At 31.9% G+C, this 19,769-nt stretch overlaps 1 protein-coding gene across 1 annotated transcript; it reads left to right on the top strand.

Moving 5' to 3' along the window:
* Nucleotides 1–12,018: 12,018 nt before the first annotated feature.
* On the top strand, nucleotides 12,019–19,524 carry LOC107798726 (peroxisomal fatty acid beta-oxidation multifunctional protein AIM1-like). The gene is made up of 19 exons (XM_016621757.2): nucleotides 12,019–12,256; nucleotides 12,701–12,817; nucleotides 13,082–13,153; nucleotides 14,590–14,652; nucleotides 14,743–14,799; nucleotides 14,914–14,981; nucleotides 15,078–15,159; nucleotides 15,243–15,298; nucleotides 15,397–15,684; nucleotides 15,823–15,909; nucleotides 16,184–16,358; nucleotides 16,481–16,602; nucleotides 16,830–16,993; nucleotides 17,593–17,847; nucleotides 18,177–18,298; nucleotides 18,513–18,634; nucleotides 18,778–18,926; nucleotides 19,035–19,173; nucleotides 19,263–19,524. Exons 2-19 carry the CDS (start codon nucleotides 12,721–12,723, stop codon nucleotides 19,275–19,277), a joined length of 2,133 nt encoding a protein of 710 aa, XP_016477243.1. The 5' UTR covers nucleotides 12,019–12,256; nucleotides 12,701–12,720; the 3' UTR covers nucleotides 19,278–19,524.
* Nucleotides 19,525–19,769: the final 245 nt, after the last annotated feature.

Here is a 19,769-nt window from a genome sequence, read left to right as displayed (position 1 = left end):
TCCCCACTCCACTTTCCCTTGGCCCCCACTCTTTGTCCCTCCACACTTTGTCCATACTCTACTTTTCCTTATCCCCCATGCTTGTCCCAACTCACAACCCCCTACATCTCCCCAATTCCCTAAAAAAAACGGATCTCTCTCCCCAAAGAGAAGACAGTCGTTGCCCTCATTCCCTCTATCAACTCCAACCGACCACACCTTCATATTCCTTCTCAAAAAATACCTCACAAGCTCCAAAACATAAGCTGTTATTTACTCCATAGATCTAAACTTTAGAACTCTAGCATTACAACCTTTTCTTCAAGGAAAAATGCAACAACAAAGCTAGCAAAATTCAGCAGTTGTAACTCTCCCCATTTCAGTCTTAAAACAATCCCAAACTTCATTAAAAATATCACTGAATATCAGCTGAAAATCCATAGCAAAAACCGTCCAAAACGTGCCCTCCTCAGCCCAAAAACAGTTGAAAATGCAGCCAGGAAACCCCAGTTCGAAAACCAATCCAAAATATCATGAAATCTCAGCGTGTCCGCCCTCACAACAGTCTCTCTACGGGTCATTGAAGGGATCGAGTCCGTCGAGGTCGACGTGGGAGTTCTTAGGCTGAAAGTTCCTGTTGGTTGAGCTTGTTTGTTGCTCATTTTGGTCGCCGCCTTGTCCGGTCAGTTGGATTCATTAGCTCGAAGCTCTTGTCCAGCACTTGTCTCTGTTGTACAACTTTGTTGAAGGAGTTTTCGTTATTAATCAATTGGAAAATCAATTTTGGCTTCACAAAAGGTCCAGTTCCTTAATTACTTTTATTTTTATACTATTCTATTAGTGGATAAATATTTTATAAAAGTGTTTTCTTGTTCTATTTAAAAATTCTTGAATGTTGCCATATATTAATGTGTGTTAGCATGCCTTAAAGATTACTGATTGTTGAAAATAATTTGTCTCTTAAAATAAGTTAAGTTACTAAATGAGCTCACAGTTATTTATTTGGAGTTGGACATGGGATATTCGAATAATCGAATTGCTTCTGTTTGTTTAATAACTTGAAAGGAAGATAGAAAATTTTGATGACAAAAGAAGTGATATTTCGAAAAGGGCGATTTTAGATTCTTGGGCCAAAAGGCTTTTCTCTTTAAGAATTATTTTTATGCTTGATTTAGAGTAAAGTTAGAATTGGTTTTTTGGATAAAAATTAGTGAATGTAGAATTGAAAAGTGATAGACTTTTAATGCTTAAATTTTTTAATTTGGGAATAACTCAACATGCGTAGTTGCTTTAGGCGTGCTCATAATTTATTTATGTACACGTTCGTGTGACATGATTATGATTCTCAAAATAAATCATGTTACGTGTTCGTGCGACTTTGGCCTAACAGTCTTAATATAATAAAATGCTATTAATTGTGTGCCCGTACGCATGACATGATTTTGGCACAATAAACAAAACGGTTTCACACACGTGATTCATTTCAAAGATAATTTCATATTTTAATAATTAAAAGCAGATAGATAAAACATGAAAACTAATAAATCACAGTTTATCCAAAATTAATTAAAATCAAGTTGTAGTCAATAAAGCGACAGTGCTAGAACCACGGGACTTGGGGAATACCTTACACCTTCTCCCCGGTCAACAGAATTCCTTACCCGAACTTTATTTTCGCAGACCAATAATAAAAGAGTCAAATCTTCCTTTGAATATGGATTCAAATAAAAGGTGACTTGGAGTTGGAACACCCAAAAAATCAAATTCCAAGTGGCGACTCTGAATAATAAAATAATTCTTACTTCAAAAATGTCACTTTAATTGAAAAAACTCTTTTACCCACAATCAATAACACATTTATCTGTTGAGGGTAGAAAAAAGGTGTGACAATGACCACTTATAAATATGACTATTTTTAAATTTCTCCCGCAAAATTTGGACCAATTTCCTCACGTGCTAGTTCTGATTTTTGTCACATCACTAAAACTATCATCAAGGGTGAAAAATCACTCCACATAAACCATGTAAAAGAGAAAAAGTAACAAAGAAAGCAAAACAGAAGGTAACTTTATACCTAAAAATTAAGAATGATCACTATGTTCAGCCAAATCCAAATATAAAATCTTAAATTCAGTCGCCATTGAAAAGAAATTCAACATTGAGAAGTCAAATTCATTTTTTTTCAGCAAGAAACCTGCTTCTACGCTGCTAATACAAAAACATTAATAAGATAGGTTAAAATTCTCATCAATGGTCCAAAGGGACGGCCCAGTTGGTTTGGAGGATGTTGTCCACACGGGCGACGGGAGATCGATCCCCCTCAATGTTTTCTGGGTCTGAGCATGTCGCACTGGGCTTGCATAGTGCGGTTTACATTCCCTCTGTGGTTTGCAGGCTATTACACAGTGGAGAACTTATCCAGTGCGCACAGAGTGCTCCCCCGAAGAGCAGAGACTGTGACAGAGACCGTAACAGCTGCGGGTTTTCCTAGGGTTCCAAAAAAATAAATTCTCATCAATGGAAGTGTATACAAATAAAATCTGAACCCAATTTAATAAATTACCACTACCAAGAAACCAAAAACTCGCAAATTTTATGGGTAATCATTGAAGTTAAACTTTGTAACAAAAAAAGTTACTTTTCTTTCTTTTATAACTTAAAACTTATCTCTCAATAGTTTAGTTAACAAAAATATAAAAGTGACGGGAAGATGTCATTTTTTGCCAGAAAAATGACAGTGGTTATCCTAATTTACCTAATAAAAAAATCATATGTAATCAAACCCATTTTAACACCCATTATATAATCTGCTACTTTGAATTAACAACTTCGTCATTGCAGTTAGCAAGTTGTGATCATAAGCATAACTTTATAATATTACAAGAGCCTATGACTTTGCATTCTAAAATTGACTAGTCAACCTAGTTTGGTCAAATATATTACTTAATCAAACGATATTACATAAATCAGTGCACAGAGTGATAATTTTATTTTTGGAAAAATACATAACCTTGTACTTGTCCCGAAATGTCAATTTACTGTCCTAATACCTCCCTATCTTTGTCCAAAGTAGATTTTATCTTAGCTCTATAAAAACGTGCTAACACGTGTCATTTGCATGATTTTTACTTATTTTTTATAGACTAATTCAGCAATAACCACCCCCTTCCCGAAAAAACTCCAAGCAACCATCATCCCTAAAACTCTAACATTTTTACACCCTTCACCATTTTTGTCCAATTCATAGCTCCTTACAAAGAGCAAACATCAAACCATTTTTAATTAAAAAGATTTTTAAAATTCAATCAACTACAAACTTTAATAAATCACCATCCAATTTTTTTCAACCATTTTTTGCCATTAAAGACTGTCCGACTAGCTTCAAAAATCAACAATACAATCCATTTATTTTCAGATTTTTATCATCCTTTACTTCTTTTCATTACCAAATTGGAAATTTTTTTTATGTGGGAAAAAAAACAGCATATTCAGAGCTAAAATTAAGAAGGCATTACTTTTGGATCTCAGAAATATGAATTAATGGGTGTAAGAAATTGGAAGAGGAAACAGAGAAAGTAAAAATTGGGTTGCCTTTAACAATGATATTTGTAGAATTAAATATATACCCAATAGTAATTAAGGAGGAGTGGTGGACTAGCAATAACTAAGGAGAAGAAAAGGTGGGAGAGAGGGATTGGCGGAAAGTGAAGTTTCGACAAACTAACGAGTTAAGTGTGAGCGTTTGATTTGGAATTTGAGAATAAGAAGAAAACAAAGAAAATAAAGAAGAGACAAGATCTGGGGATTAAGAAGAGAAAGGAGAAGAGGAAACGAGGAAAAGAAACTAGAGGATCCGCGAAGAATATAAAAGGAGAACAGAAAAAGAAGAAAAGAAAAAAGAAATAAAAGAACAAAGAATAAGAAAATAAACAACGCAAAAAACATTAAAAATAATATTTAAGTGCAACTAGTTGATAACATCCAATTAAAATACAACACGTGCATAGTTTTTTTACTTTTTAATGGGTTTTCTTCCCTTTCACACGCATATAGGAAGTGATAACACATTCTTTGTCAAGTATTAAATTCACTCCCCACAATAATAAGGAGGTATTACGATATCCGTAAAAGTTAATTATGAAACTAATATTTTTTAGAGAAGTACATATTGCATTTTATGTATTTTCTTTTTTTTTGGAGGGGGGGATTTATTGTGGTATTAAAAGGACAAGAGCTACGACTTTGTTTTCTTTTGTACCAAGTCAATGCAAGTACAAGAGCAAAATTAAATATGATGCTCATATTTGGACTCAACGAACTAAATGTAAAAATTACTACTCATATTTGAATTTAATGTCAAAATTACCCAGTGGCATAAAAATATTAATAAAATAAACATTGTTGTTGATATTTGAATTTGCTGTCAAAATGCAGCTCATTAAGCAACACTATCCCTAAATGGATTAAAATATTTAATCCATTTTATTAAATTAATTAGAGGACTAAGATAGCAATTTCAGTTTTTTTAATATAAAAAATGACATTTTCTGGCCATTTTTATATTTTTATTAACTAGGCTATAGAAAGATGATTGTTACGTTACAAAAGAAAAAAATGTGACTTTTGTGTTACAAAGCTAAACTTAAATAACCACCGGTGAAATTTATCCCAAAAAACTGAGGTTGAGAAAAAATCACATAGAAAAAAAAATACTATATGTAGAAAATATCTTTGATAATGATTTATAAAAAATGCATGAATCTTACTCAAATGGTCACTCAACTATCTGAAATTTTTTAATAAAGTCTTGCTTTTTTTTTTTTATAATAAAAAAGTTACTTGACTATGTTTATAACAGTTTAGAAAGTCATTCAACTAGATTTATCAAACTTTTCGATGGTCAAATACTTATTCTACTCTATACTATCAATATTGGTCATTTTTCACTTTTTAATTAATTGTTTTCTTTTGAATCTATATTATGGACTTACTATGGAACAAATAAATCTTATATTTATAAAGTAAAAAACTAAAAATATTTTTTGAAGCATATATAATATTGAAAATAAAATAATTAAGTACTATTTTAAATAACTTTTTTGTATTACATGCATGAATATATGTTTTATAAGATTTTATTCTCTTTCATACTCAATTGTGTAAATAAATTTTTTAATTTTTTTGTTATATATTATTAAAGTTACTGATACGAGTAAATTATTCTAATTAAATTTTTTAAGTATGTTCAATTATTTTATTATCTAAACATATATATGTTTCAACTTTTTTATTTTGTAAATAAGATTTATTTGTTCTATAGGTAAGTCCATAAATAGTTAGAAAAAGAAAAAATCATAATAACTAAAAATCAATAAAGAAAAGATAAAGATTGACAATTTAGAGGGTAAATTAAGTATTTGACTACCAAAAGTTTGAAAAATCTTGTTAAGTGACCTTCTGAGTGCTACAAGTATAGTTTAATGACTTCTATGTTACAAACAAAAGAAACATAATTTTATTAGTAATTTTGGATAGTTGAGTGACCATTTAAATAATGCACAAAAAAGCTTATCATGTGCAATAAAAATTACTATGTTGTAGCATGATCTTGCTATAAAAACAAAAACAGAAATCCGTCTGGTTTTTAGAAACATTTTCAAGACATGTGTTTATTCTTTCGGATAAATTCTTTTTACATTGCTTAATTTTGAAAAATAATGCCTTTTGCCTTTTTTCTATTTCTGGTTTGTTGAACATGTCTTATGCGCCCTCCATGGACAACTTCATTGATGTGGCCAAAAAACAATGGAATAAAGTTTGGTGGAGGGAATCCCAAACCCCATTATTGATATCATTTTTATTTTAAATTAGGAGTAATAAGAGAATTCAGATGGATTCTTACATTTTTAAACTCAAGGTAACAAAATTATTGATGAGCAACTAAATAATTCTGCTTGCTTATTTCAAATTAGGAATGATAAGAGAATGTCGGGGAATCTTACACTTTTTGAAATGCAAGGTAACAAAACTGTTGATGAGTTACTCTAATAAATCTTGTTTTTTTCAAAAGAGTTAGATAAAAAGGAAAGAAAACGAATGGACAAGTCAAACCATGGTCACATCTTGAGAGCAAATTAGAATATAGTAATTTTTTCTGTTACAATTTTGTACAATTAACCTATATGAACTTTTGTAAAATTCCTTTCTTTTTAGTTCATTTCAGAAAATTAGTTTTCCTTAAACATAAAACAAATTTTCATTCCAACAATTCAAGAAAACTAATAGATGCCTCTAATTTATACTTATAACAGTCAAGTCATTTTGGAAAGTTTCAAAATATGTGATATTATTCCACAACTAAAATTATTCTATGCAGCTTTCATAATTTTCTTTTCAAATTCGATTAACTATTCAAACTTTTAACCCTTATCACTATTATAATATATTTTTTTCAACTACTACGAATATGACTATACATAAACTATGTGTTGATGGTATCCATCATATAAGATGGAATGGACATGCGGGCTACTACATTTATTATTTCAATCTTAACTAATTTTGATGTCTTACCAACTAATCATACGTTTTTAATAATATTTGAAAGGAGTATGTAGTTGTAATATTCTACGTAATTCAAGATAATAATTTGTCTAACATGTTACTCGCAGGGGCGGAGCTACAGTAGTGGGTGCGGGTTCGGGCGAACCCAGTGACTTTTTTCGGAACCCTGTATTTGTATTGAAATATTTACTAAATCTATATAAATATATACTGCCGAACCTAGTAACAAAAGGGGTCTTGGTTCAACGGTAAGGGTTGTGGGTTCGCTGGAAAAGATGGGGGTTCGATTCTCCCTGAAAGCAATATTTTATTTTAAAATTTAGAACACATACTTAAATTCCTAGCTCCGATAACTAATTTAATACCTGATGACTCTTTGGAACCATGTTATATGGGGAAGAATTATGTGTTTGATTGGGTCTAGGTGTGCCGTATTATATTATTATGGGAATGGTGGGGATGTGCAACTTTTGTGCTATTTAATACTCCATTAGAACTTTTTGAAAATGGTTCTAATTGAGGTTACATTGATCAGATGAGGTTCACGATATAAAATACAAATAAAAAAAAATAAAAAAAAGACTACAATTTATCCTTATCTTAATGGCAAAGAGTTACTTAATGCAGAAATTGTGCTTTTCTTTTTCATATATTAAGATAGAGGGAGTATTTTATATTAATATAATATTCCCTAAGAAATGAAAAATAGGATGGTGGCGAAAATCAAAGGCTTTACCCTGAAAAGTTCATTTCACGATAAAAAATTAAAATAAAAACAACTAAAATAATGAGAAAATGTAGGATGTGAGTATTATATATGGCATATATAGACTACAAACTTCTAGGAATATTACCAAGCTGTCGTCTTCTGCAATTAAAAATTGGTCACGGTAGAGGGCAGGATGGTCAAGTTTTGACGTAGCCATAACATTAGCTACGGGTTTGAAAAAACGAAATTTAGGTCATATAATTTATTAGAAAATTTAATAAATATTTAACTTATATAATTCAATAACTAAAACAAAGTAAAAGCTTGATAGTAAATTCAAAATACATAAATTGCAAATTTTAAACCCCGCATCTTACAACACTTGTCCAAAATGGGGGATGTATAACAGGATAATTATTTTTCCTTCTTGTTAGAGGTGTTTTAGAGAATATGACCATATTAAAGTATTACAAATAGTGTTTAAAATATAATTTCTTGAAAACACTTTGAGCACTCGGTTATATTTTAATAAATTTGTGAGAATTTCATTCTACAGAATGACCATAGGTAATAATATGGAGTACATTAAAAATGAAAATGAGAGCGTTGCTTTGGGAATCTGATTCAACGAATGCGGTGACGTGATCTTTTCGTAGTCAAACTTATCAATGTTGGTCTATGAATCTCTACAGTTTGACATTTTCAATCCAAATTGGACTTTTTTTTGGGTCAAAACATAGACATAAAATATTTCAGAACTAATTCAACTTGAATTTATAGGAGTATCCAAAGAGGTCTATTCGGACAAACAAATTTTGCAATTTTGTAAGAATACCAAAAAGTTCCTTTTTATTTTTGACAATGTTTTTAAACTTTAAACTAATATTAAAGGTGCTTGCATCCAAGTTTGAACCTTGTGCACAAACTTTTTTTTTCAAAGGGAAAAGTTGAATGACGAACCTATAGTCCGCTCCCATTATTCGCTATTATTCATGATACGGAGTACTTATTTATTTCTCTCTTCATGCGTGCCGTCTTTCTCGTCGAGATTTTAAGTTTTATGTAGTACTAGCAAAAGATATTTATACAATTAAATTATTTTGAATTAATTATAAATAAAAAAAAATCAGTGAGTATTACTTCATCCGTCTCAATTTATGTTGTACTCTTTCTTTTTTGTGAGTCTCAAAATGAATATCACTTTTTATATTCGGTACTCTATATGTTTCAATTTAAATGAGGTATGTTGACTCGGTGCGGAGTTTAAGAAATAAAAGAAGATTTTTAAAACTTGTAGTCTTAAAAACTTAACGAGTAAAAGCTTTGTAGGACGTCCATGATATTTCTGTGATTATAAAAGCTTCTCATGAAGGATAAAATGAGTAAAATGAAGAGTTTAAAGTTGAATTATTTTCAATTATAGAAATGTGTCATTCTTTTTGGAACAGACTAATAGAGAAAATGTGTCATCTAAATTGAAACGGAAGAAATAACAATTTATCTTTAAATTACCCTTAATAAGATGATTTCTATCCACACAAATTTCTGTATCACGAGTTTTAAAAGTCTTTCCTTATTTTTTAAATTTTGTATCCAGTCAAACACTTTACATTAATAGAAATGGAAGGAATAATTGATAACATCATAAATTTTATAACTGATTAAATTATGCTGAGTAAAGTCAGCTGGCTGGTAAATCTCAGAGATCCTATCGGTCGGTTAACAAGATAGCATGGGTTTTCTGCCCGCGATAAAAGTTCTTTTGAGAATTCAAAAAAGATCCCAACAAGACGAGCCATTTATCATTACTATAAGGAGTCGTTTGGTAAGCGGTATAAGGTGTGAGATTAAATTCATACCATATTTACTTGATTGTATAAATTTATACCATTAATCAAATATGGTATAAATTTAATCTCAGTCTTAATACAGAATATCACACCTTATCCCCAGTAGCGGAATCAAAAATTTTATCAAGGGGTGTCAAAATATAAATAATTAGATATACATCGAAAATTTAAGAGGAGTCAACGTATAATAAATATACATAAAATAAAAAAAATTATCTAGCAATATAATGTAATTTTCCAGCGAATGGGGTGTCGCTTGACACCCATTGGTTCAATGTGGCTTCGCCACTGCTTATCCCATCAAACTTGGGATTATATTATCCCACATCCCAAGTAGAATAAAGTAATCCTAGAATTATAATCCCGAAATAATTTAATCTGCGTGTCACACGACCCCAAGTGTCAAATGCAAGTGCAGTAATGTAGGCAGCTCAAGCATAATGCACAACTTAAATACGTTGATCGTAATCAATGGCATATCTCTCCTGAAAAGAGAATTTTAGTATGGGTAACTACGAATGAGTAGGAGCCTTTCTCTTTACAAAATGCTTTTATATTGTCATCATGTCAGTAGGTGAGTCAAGCAAATTTTGAGATTGATATATTGGAAATATCAAAGCAATAACTTAGACGATATTTTATGTGAGATCATTGTTTCCCACTTTCCTTACCTTGTTATTGAGCTACAGTCAGCGAAACTTATAAAGTGAAATTTAAAGTCAAAGGAACAGCTTTTTTATTTATTTTGATAATGGCAATTAATGTTACTAGATCTTTCTATTTCATCATTTATTTCACAATAGTAAAAATCTTGATTGCAGCTTTAATGGTAATCTCTGAAAATTCAAAAAATTTGGTTGTTAAAGTTATATGGTTCTAAGACCTGGTAGAATTCAAGTAGCTAAATTACAACCCCAACAATTTATAGCATATTGAGATTTCAATAGCGCGTTTGAGACTGCTAGTATATTGTCTCGCTTTAATAAAATGATCGTAACTTTTTGTAGAAAATTAAAATGATGAACCATTTGATGAACTATTATAACTTGACTTCAATGACTGTAATTCTTATTTAGAAATTACGGTCAAATTCTTTTGAAGTCTTAAGTTATAGTATATTTTTAAAGTCAGAGACATGTTTCACTTGTATGAATCTCTTATCCTTTACTTCGTTTCCAATATTTCTTATTTATAAGCACTTATTCAACCCTAAAAACTTAAAATAAATATTACCACATGATTTATTAACATGATGTGAGTTCAAAAGGTAAGGTCAAGAAAGACGATGTGACAAGCATACCATCTACCAAACACACTATTAATTCTTCTATTACTAGTGGTATTATTTTATAAAGAAAATTTTGAAAGGAGGGAATCAAATGAGGCGGATCTAGGATTTGAACTATATGAATTCAACCTTTAAAATTTATAGTATTGAACATATTATATTTTAAAAGTTATGGGTAATTCATAACTTCATATCTACTAGTTTTTGTAGTTTTGGTAAATTTTACCTATAAATTTATATTCCGCGTCCAAAGTACTGCATCAGTTGAACCCGACAATCCTACTATGCATCCACAAACTAGACGAAAAAGGGTCAAATACTCAGATCGAGTAGGTGTTCTGTGTTCTACAACTGACTAAGTATTAATTTGATCCTTCATTTTTCATAGCACTTTAGAGGCAAATAGAACCTCAATTGTTAAAATAGTTTTCAAATACAAAAAATATTTATTTTGTTGCAATAAACTTAAAAAATATATTGCATAAATTGAGATAGATGGAATATTGTTTATCTCTATCGGTCTTCACATTGACATGGCTATAGCCTATATACCTGATGCGACTCATGATCCTGAAAAGATAATTCCGAATAATTGGCAGCAATAATTCATAAAGAAAAAATGGAAATGACAAGGCAAAGAAACATATTTTCATTTCTGTACTTTATTTATTTATTTATTTATTTATAGAGAGAGAAAGCAGCAACTGATAGGAAACTTCCCGTCTGTAATAAGCTGTCTTTGCCATCATAATGGCAACCTATTTTCTTTTTTCTCTCTCACACACAATTTATTTCATAAATATAAGTATTATTTGAAGTGTCAATTAACCTTTTTATATAATTATGATTTTTGAAATTCTTTTTTACTTAGGTTTAAGAAATGAATAATTGTAACTCATCCGACTACTTGTGTAAATATGTAAATTTTACTTTAAAAATTAAAGAATCAGACTTTGACTTCGCACAAAAGTTTACATGATTGAGCTCTTGTTTTTAAAATTAAACAATTGCAAAATTTACATGAAGACAACCTTACTATAGTAAGATTTTCATACCAATTTTAGTGACGATATTTTATCGAGCAAGAAATTTAAGAAAGAAAACAAGTTAGGCCCCGTTTGTCCATAATTTTATTTTCTTCAAAAATGTGTTTGTCCATGAAATTTTACAATTTTTTAGAATTCTTTTTGAAAATGTGAGAAAAACTTTTTTCCCAACTCAAAAAACTGTAACATTTTTTCAAGTGAAATGCATGTCCAAACATAATTTAAATTTCAAATACTTTTTTCAACTAAACTTCAAATACTTTTTTTTCTTAAAAAATTGTAACTTTTATGTCCAAACGCCTACTTAAAAGTCATGATCTAAAACAAGACATTATGTGACATTGTAAATCATAAAGTTTAAAGTTAAATTATTTATAAATAAAAAATATTATATTATTCTTTAGAAAGACATATATATATATATATATAAAACATAATTTGGGTAGGAGGTAACTTTTTTGAAGTTTCAATTATTAGAGATATACACTATAGACATCATTATACATGCTTAACACTGTAAAGTCTGATTTATATAATATGGTGTAGCAGTATATAAAAATGGTTTTAATCATTCCCAAGATTAGTAAACAAATAGGGTAATGGGCAGGAGGAGGATAGGGTTCACACTTGACAGTCTTGTTTGGCAGCTATGAAGTCGGCTGATTTGGCTCTCGTTACAACTTGAGTTAGTTAATTACTCCATTTTTGCATATAAATACAGCACATATCAGCAATCATTCCCATAACAAACCAAACAGAGCTTCAAGCAAAATTAGAAGGCACAGGCTCTTCTTTTCTTCTCTCATTCAACTAAATTGAGGTACTTTATCATTCATTTCCAAAACTAGCATTTTGTTCTCTCAACGATAGTTTTGTTTAATTACTCCTTTTAGTTCATTTGAAATATTTCTCAGAATTTATCCACCTCCTCAAAAGTCTTGTACTTCAGAGTCAAAATATCCAGATAAATTAAAACGAATGGAGTATATATAGTGCTGAACTCCAATATATCTGCTTGCCGTACCCAATGACAATCAATTGTGCCATCACAGTTTCACTTTAAGTTTGACTAATTAAAATCACTTGTTTCTGCTGCTTTAATTTGTACATATAAGAATCGTAGATAAGCTAGGTTTTCATTTTATGAGTTTTATCACATAAGTATAAATTTTGACATTGTTTTAATCTGTGTTAAGGGTGCAAGTTGATTAATTTCGTTACTGTACGCTGACATTGATGTATTTTCCATCGTATACTATTTCAGGAAAGACGAAAAATCAAGAAATGGCAAAGAAGGCATCGATCAATATGGAAATAGGGAATGATGGCGTGGCTGTTATCACTATTCTTAATCCACCAGTCAATGCCTTAACTCTCTCAGGTTCCTTTTTCTTCTTCTTGATTTTGAATTAAAAATTTCACATTCCATAATCTTTACAATCTCCAACTTAACAAAAAAATCTCTTTTTCTTTTTATATTTATCACTATATTATTCCCAACTTCCTAAAGTAAAAATCTACTCCATTTTCTTCCCAGTTCTGAATGTTGTTGAATTCCTTCTCCAAGTGGCCCACTCTTTGAAAGTACTTCCTATTATAGAAAGTGTTAGTAAATGTTATTAATACTCTTTATTATCAATAATAGCAATTGAGGAGTTGAAGAGATGCTATCAAGAGGCAATTGATAGCGACAGTGTAAAGGCCATTGTTCTTTCTGGTAAGTTTTGTTCCGATTACTTTTCTGGGAATTAATTACACGCGCCTGTTTATAATCTATGTGTATTGACCTCTTATTAGTTTTAATTGTAAAAGTGGGAAGTCTTAGGAGGTGATTTGGACATAGATTTGATTGAAACTGAAAAAATTGAATTTTTGAAGTTGTGTTGAGACCTTCATTTTACTTGGAAAAAAAAGTTGAAATTTTGTGGTTGGAAGAAAAAATTTCACCCAAAAACTTGCCCAAACTAGTTTTTGAAACTTGAAAAATTTTCTTTAATTATTTTTTTTAAAACTAATCAAATTCCATGAACAAACAATGTTTTCAATTTTTTCTTTTAAAAAAGTAAGAAAAATCTATGTCCAAACGGGAGTTTAAACTACTTTTCCAGCTAGAGGTAACAAATGAATGGGTCAAACCAATAAACATGTGATGATCGATTTGAAGTTTGTTTGGATAAAAGTGAGTTAGATTAAGACGATAGGTCATAATCTAATCTGCTCAACATGATCCAACCTCCCCTTTTATTTTGCTTTTGAAGAGAAAATTGTGAATTCTAATACATTTTTCTTGAATTGTTAGCTTTAAGATATTCCAAATTTATGTAATTCTCAATCTTCAAGTTTAATTTTATATGTTTGGATTTGAGTTTGAATTTTGACCCAGCAGTTTACCCAGTTTTGAACCCGTCTTTTAACCTAATAATTGGATGGAAAATAAAATTCAACTTTAAACAAATGGGTCATGATCCAACCTGTTTAAACTTGGGTAGATTGGACAGGTTATTAAAAGACAGGTTGATATTGCCACCTCTACTTTCAAAGTTAATTTTTTTTTTTAATCAAATATGCTGATACATACAAATGATGTAATGAACAATCTCTGTCACACATTATTTACATCTTTTAGCTTTCCAATAGTCAAAGTGGTCCCTTAGGGGAGCTCCAGTAAAAAAAGAAAGAAAGAAAGAGTCTAATATAGTGAACTTTAACTATTGGCGTGATATTTTTACATATAAAGACGAAAATCACAATTTAGTATCCTTTTTATAATCTTTGACTCTGAGTATCTATAAATATCTTAAAAATATGATTCTGTAGTCTGATTTAAATCGGGAAATTGTCTAAAGCGTTAATATCAATAAGTAAAAGTGTCAAACAAATTATTATAAAGGAGCAATAGATGTATATGCTAATGCAACCAAATTTGTTCATCGTAGCATGTACTGCTATTTATGACCTACTAATGTGTGATGTATATAACCTAACCTAATGCAAACATTAGTGTCTGCTTTCACGACTCGAACCCTGACCTATTGGTCACATGAACACAACTTTACCGTTGCTATAAGACTCCCCATACTTGAAATGGCTTTGTGCTTTACTAAACCTTTAATTTGAAATATTTGTTGTGACGTCGTCCTTTTATGCTGATAGGTGCTGATGGTAGATTTTGTGGAGGTTTGGACATCAGTGTTGTGGAGAATGTTCATAAGCATGGTAATTTTTTATTTTTTTCAGTTATCACTTATTTCTGATCAGTTAATTTCCCCTTGTTATCTGACCAGCTTTTTCCTTTAAAATTTCCAGGAGATATATCACTTCTACCTGATGCATCAATTGGACTCGTGGTTAACAAAATGGAAAGTATGTTTATAACATCTTATGTTCTTTGCCAAGAATTTCTGTGTTCTAAAGTAGTTTGCGGTTGATATGTAGTTTGATTATCTAATCACAACTTTGTCTGGTGGTCATATATAGATGGGAAGAAGCCTTCTGTTGCTGCAATTCAAGGATTTGCCCTTGGTGGTGGCTTGGAGTTGGCTATGGTTTGTTCTCTCTGCTCAAGTTTTTTCATTTGATTTCCTTATTTCTCTGCATGTAGTTCTGTCAATTAATTGATTTTCTCAATTTAAATTATGTAGGGGTGCAGTGCTCGAATTGCCACAGCAAAAGCTGATCTTGGTTTACCTGAGCTAAAGCTTGGAGTTATTCCTGGATGTGGAGGTACACTGCTCTTATGTTTAAGATCTGATGCCTTTTTCATTTAAAGCAACTCTATACTGAAAAACTCGGACATGTGTTATAAGGTACTCAAAGGCTGCCAAGATTAGTCGGGGCCTCAAAGGCTGTTGAAATGTTGATGGTAAGTGTCATTCTTGAAATATACACTATGAAACTATTAGTGTTTCTGAATTAGATGGTAGCTTAAAGAGGCTGAACCTTTGTCTAAATATTGAACAGTCATCCAAGACCATAACTTCTGAAGAGGGAAAGGAGTTGGGTCTTATTGATGCCATTGTCTCTTCCGAGGAGCTCTTGGCAGTTGCTCGGTGCTGGGCACTCGACATCGTTGAAGGGCGCCAGCCACATTGCAATTCTCTTGAAAAGACAGATAAACTTGGACCTAAGGATGAATCGCTCGAGATACTGAAAAGTGCTAGACAACGGTATAGAGCGCCTCACTACAGCGCCTGTCTTGATGTGATTGAAGAAGGCATCATATCTGGAGGATATTCTGGTGTTCTTAAGGTGAACAATCCTATTACACAAAACTGCATTTATATAGTTTGCTTTTATGATGTATTACTAGAGATTGATGATTTCAATGATGTGCTCCCAAAATCTTTGTTTGGTTTCTGCTTATAATCTATGCGCGACTGATTGTAGGAGGATAAAGTATTTAAAGAGCTGGTGCTGTCAAATACTGCAAAAGGTCTTCTTCACATATTTCTCGCTGAACGTGCAACATCAAAGGTCAGCTTGCGATATTAGGCCATAGATTCTGTTTCTTTCATTGTTTAATTAAGACGGTACAAAAAACTGGAACTGTTTCTATACCTGGATTTTATTTGGTACATTTTATGCATGAAAAAGCATATATAGATTTCTTCATGCCTGGTAGAGTTCTGTACTAGCGGTCATGCTTAATAATCGTACTCTGTGTAAGAGAATCTTGATATCTTATGTATTTTTAGGCCAACTTTGAGGGCTTAAACGTAGTCTAACAATGCTGTAATACAATTTACAGGTACCAGGTGTTACTGATATTGGGCTTAAGCCGCGGAGAATCGAAAAAGTTGCCGTTGTTGGTGGCGGTTTAATGGGATCTGGCATTGCTACAGCACTCATTTTGAGCAACATGAATGTCGTACTTAAAGAAATTAACCATGAATATCTATTGAAAGCTGTGAAATCAGTAGAAGGTTAGTACAACTTCTTGAATCTGTGAATAAGGAGGCAAGTAAAGATAGTAGTAAGACAGAAAAGCAATATTTGGATGTCACAACATATTTCTGATATATTGCTTATGCTAATTGTGTTTCAGCAAATCTACAAGGCCTAATAACAAGAGGACAGCTGAATCAGGATAAGATGAAAAGGACTTTGTCCCTTCTTAAAGGCACTTTAGACTATGAGGATCTAAAAGATGTTGACATGGTCATTGAGGTAATCATTTGACCACTTCTTCCTCTTAGTTTTCATGCTATTCTCTTGCCTTGTATTTCCATACAATTTATGTCTAAGAAAGCTTAGTAACATCCTTTGTCCATGGTTTTTCCATACTTCAACTCTGATGTCGTTAAATCCCTAACTTTCATTATTTTAGAACATCCTTGTAGATGATGCATATTATACATATTTCCATTATTTCTGATGAAATTTACGTCTCTCAGGCTGTTAATGAGGTAGTGTCGCTGAAACAATCAATATTTGAAGATATTGAAAAAGTTTGTTCTTCAGACTGCATTTTTGCATCGAACACATCCACAATTAGTCTTGATGTTATTGGGGAAAGAACAAGTAGTCAAGATCGCATTTTGGGGATACATTTATTCAGGTGAGGTTCAATTCTCTACCAGATTTTTTGCCCGAATTTTTACACTGGGTTGTGAAGAGAATGAACTTTGCTATGTATGTTGATCCGTTTTATCACAAATAATATTTATTTTATAAGAGCATATCAACGTGAAGACAGGAAAATAGATTTTAGAGGAATGTTGTGCAGGATCCTAAAAAAAGGTCTGATCAGCGTGCGTATCTGAAAGTTTTTATCACGAACGTATATGTTTCACGAGCATATTAATTTGAAACCAGAAAATTACTTACAACTTGATCAGAATGTTTCTTGCTTAACATTTTGCTAAAACTAGAAAAGGAAAGACAGCCTGGAAGTTGTCATCTATCTAAGTCTGCTCTTCTTCTACAACTCATAGTCCTATTTTTTCATAATGTGCACTACACCTGCTTAATATTTCTATACTCCCCTACTAAAGAAAGCATATTCCCCAACTCATGATATATTTGTCTTCTCACTTGAGCAAGGCGAAAACAGTTTTGATGGTTTGGAGAGTATATTCTATTACTGTTTCATGACTTATTCTATTCCTTAATTCTAATTTTCCTGGTTTTCATTTTTCTTTCTTTTTCTGGGTGAAGTCCTGCTCATGTGATGACTCTGGTGGAAATCGTGAGGACCGAAAATACTTCTCCACAAGTAATTGTTGATGTTATAAGATTCACCAAGATTATGAAAAAAGTCCCCATCGTAGTGAAAAATTGTACTGGTTTTGCTGTCAACCGGAGCTTCTTCCCTTATATGCAAGGACCAGACCTGTTGGCAAACTTAGGTGTTGATATCTTCAGAATTGACCGCGTGATCACTGAGTTTGGCATGCGGCTTGGCCCTTTCCAGTAAGTTTTTTCTCTAGAGTGAAACTTGTTCATCTCAGCATGTGAAGATACGAACATACACAGTATCACTGCACAAACACTTGCGTGCGCTATTGAGCGAATACATTCTTGCGTTCAATTTTTATCAATAATTAGTGTTATCAGTAACTTGCGTTCAATTTCTATCACTGAGTCTGTGCCTCAACTAGAATTCATTAGCGCCATGTTTTATGCTTGCACAAACACTTTAACTGTTCATCCGCATTTGCTTTTATTTACACCAAAATCGTTTTCTGCGTATTTAAACCAAGTTTGTTCATATTAACATTTCGGTACATTATGATATGCAGGCTTCAGGATCTTTCTGGTTATGGTATATTTTTGGCTGGTGTAAAAGAGTTTGTTGCTGCTTTTCCAGACTGTGCTTTTCAGTCACCCTTGGTTCAACTGATGGTAGAAAATGGGAGGGAAGGTACTGAAGACACTTGTATTTTCCACTTAACTTTTGGCCTGAAAATATTTTTTTTAAAAGGAAACAAAATGTAAAAAGAAGTTAAATGATCTTTACAAGAAGAATAACAGTAGTAAAGTTCCAACAGTCTGCTACTCAGTATGTTGGTTCAATTTCACTGATTTGTCACTCAAAGTGGTCTGGTTTTCTAAGTGAATATATACTTACATCATAGGTAAGAAGAATGGAAAAGGATATTATACATACAAAAAGGGAAGCAAGCCAGAAGCTGATCACTCTGTGATTCAAGTTATTGAGGAGTCTATGCGATATACTAATATTGCTCCTGGTGGAAAGGTTTGTTGCAGTTGAATCCTTCTTGTAATCTGAATTCTTGCGTTTTATTGTTAAAACTAAAGCAAACATTCTCATCTAACTACAGCCAATGCTATATTGTGCATGTTTGATTGATATAAGGCTTAACGTGATTTTGTTGGCAGCCAATAGCTGTGACCGATGAAGAAATTCTTGAAATGATATTCTTTCCTGTGGTGAATGAGGCTTGTCGAGTTATTGAGGAAGGAATAGTTGTCCGAGCATCTGATATTGATATTGCATCTGTCCATGGGTTTAAATTTCCCTCAGAAACGTAAGTAGCAACAGTTTCTTCTATTGTTATTGCCTATCTCTGAACTCGATCGAATTCATTACTTGTAAGATCTGCTAACATACAAATTAATCACTATGTTTTGTGCAGTGGAGGTGTCATGTTTTGGGCTGATACAATTGGATCTGAATACATATACTCAAAGCTAAAAACTTGGCATGAGGCATATGGTGATTTCTATAAGCCATCAACATTTTTGGAGCAGAGAGCTGCAAAAGGTTTGCCTTTGGTAAGGACTAACCATTCTTAGCTCTTTCTTTATCCTTCATCTCATTTGTTAAGTGCATTTCTTGACCTTCTTGATGATGCACATCGTAGGGAGGATCGTGTTGACCTATCATATCATATCATATCATATCCATGCACAAGAAGCAGTAATGCAAGCATGCTGAATTTGAGCGAGGAAATAAGGCAGGAAAGTTTGTTAATTACAATTAGTTAGATTCCATTAATTACAATAAGTTAGTCTTTAAATTTCCTATTTGATGGTAGTTGTAACTTTGGCTCTACAAACCAGTGTAATCATCTGAGAAAGAGTGAATGAAATGTCCAAGAACTTTGGCTCTCTGTGTTCGAAGTATTATTCCCTTTTAATTTTGGTTGTATTTTTCTTAAGGTTTATATTGTGAATTTGTTGATTCACAACATTTATTATCAATGAGTCGTTCAATCTAAGCTAGTATTGCTCAGTAATGGCAGAAAATCTAAAACTGAAGATGATGGATGATAAGAGAGAGTTGAGGGAAGAGGAAAATCAAAGAGGACTTTCTACATGCATTAGTTATTATATGAAAGAAATAAAAGGATATGACCAACATAGTAGGG

This window comes from Nicotiana tabacum, chromosome 23 (genome assembly GCF_000715075.1).
Source record: "Nicotiana tabacum cultivar K326 chromosome 23, ASM71507v2, whole genome shotgun sequence".
Classification (NCBI taxonomy): domain Eukaryota; kingdom Viridiplantae; phylum Streptophyta; class Magnoliopsida; order Solanales; family Solanaceae; genus Nicotiana; species Nicotiana tabacum.
The sequence above is the reverse complement of the archived record's forward strand: the minus strand, read 5'-3'. Positions and strand labels throughout refer to the sequence as shown.

Excerpts from the sequence above, each read along its gene's own strand:
- LOC107798726 (XM_016621757.2), top strand. The coding sequence starts at position 12,721 with ATGGCAAAGAAGGCATCGATCAATATGGAAATAGGGAATGATGGCGTG. Across the intron at positions 15,299-15,396 it reads AGGCTGTTGAAATGTTGATG|TCATCCAAGACCATAACTTC; the intron begins GTAAGTGTCATT and ends AATATTGAACAG. Across the intron at positions 16,994-17,592 it reads TTGGGGATACATTTATTCAG|TCCTGCTCATGTGATGACTC; the intron begins GTGAGGTTCAAT and ends TTCTGGGTGAAG.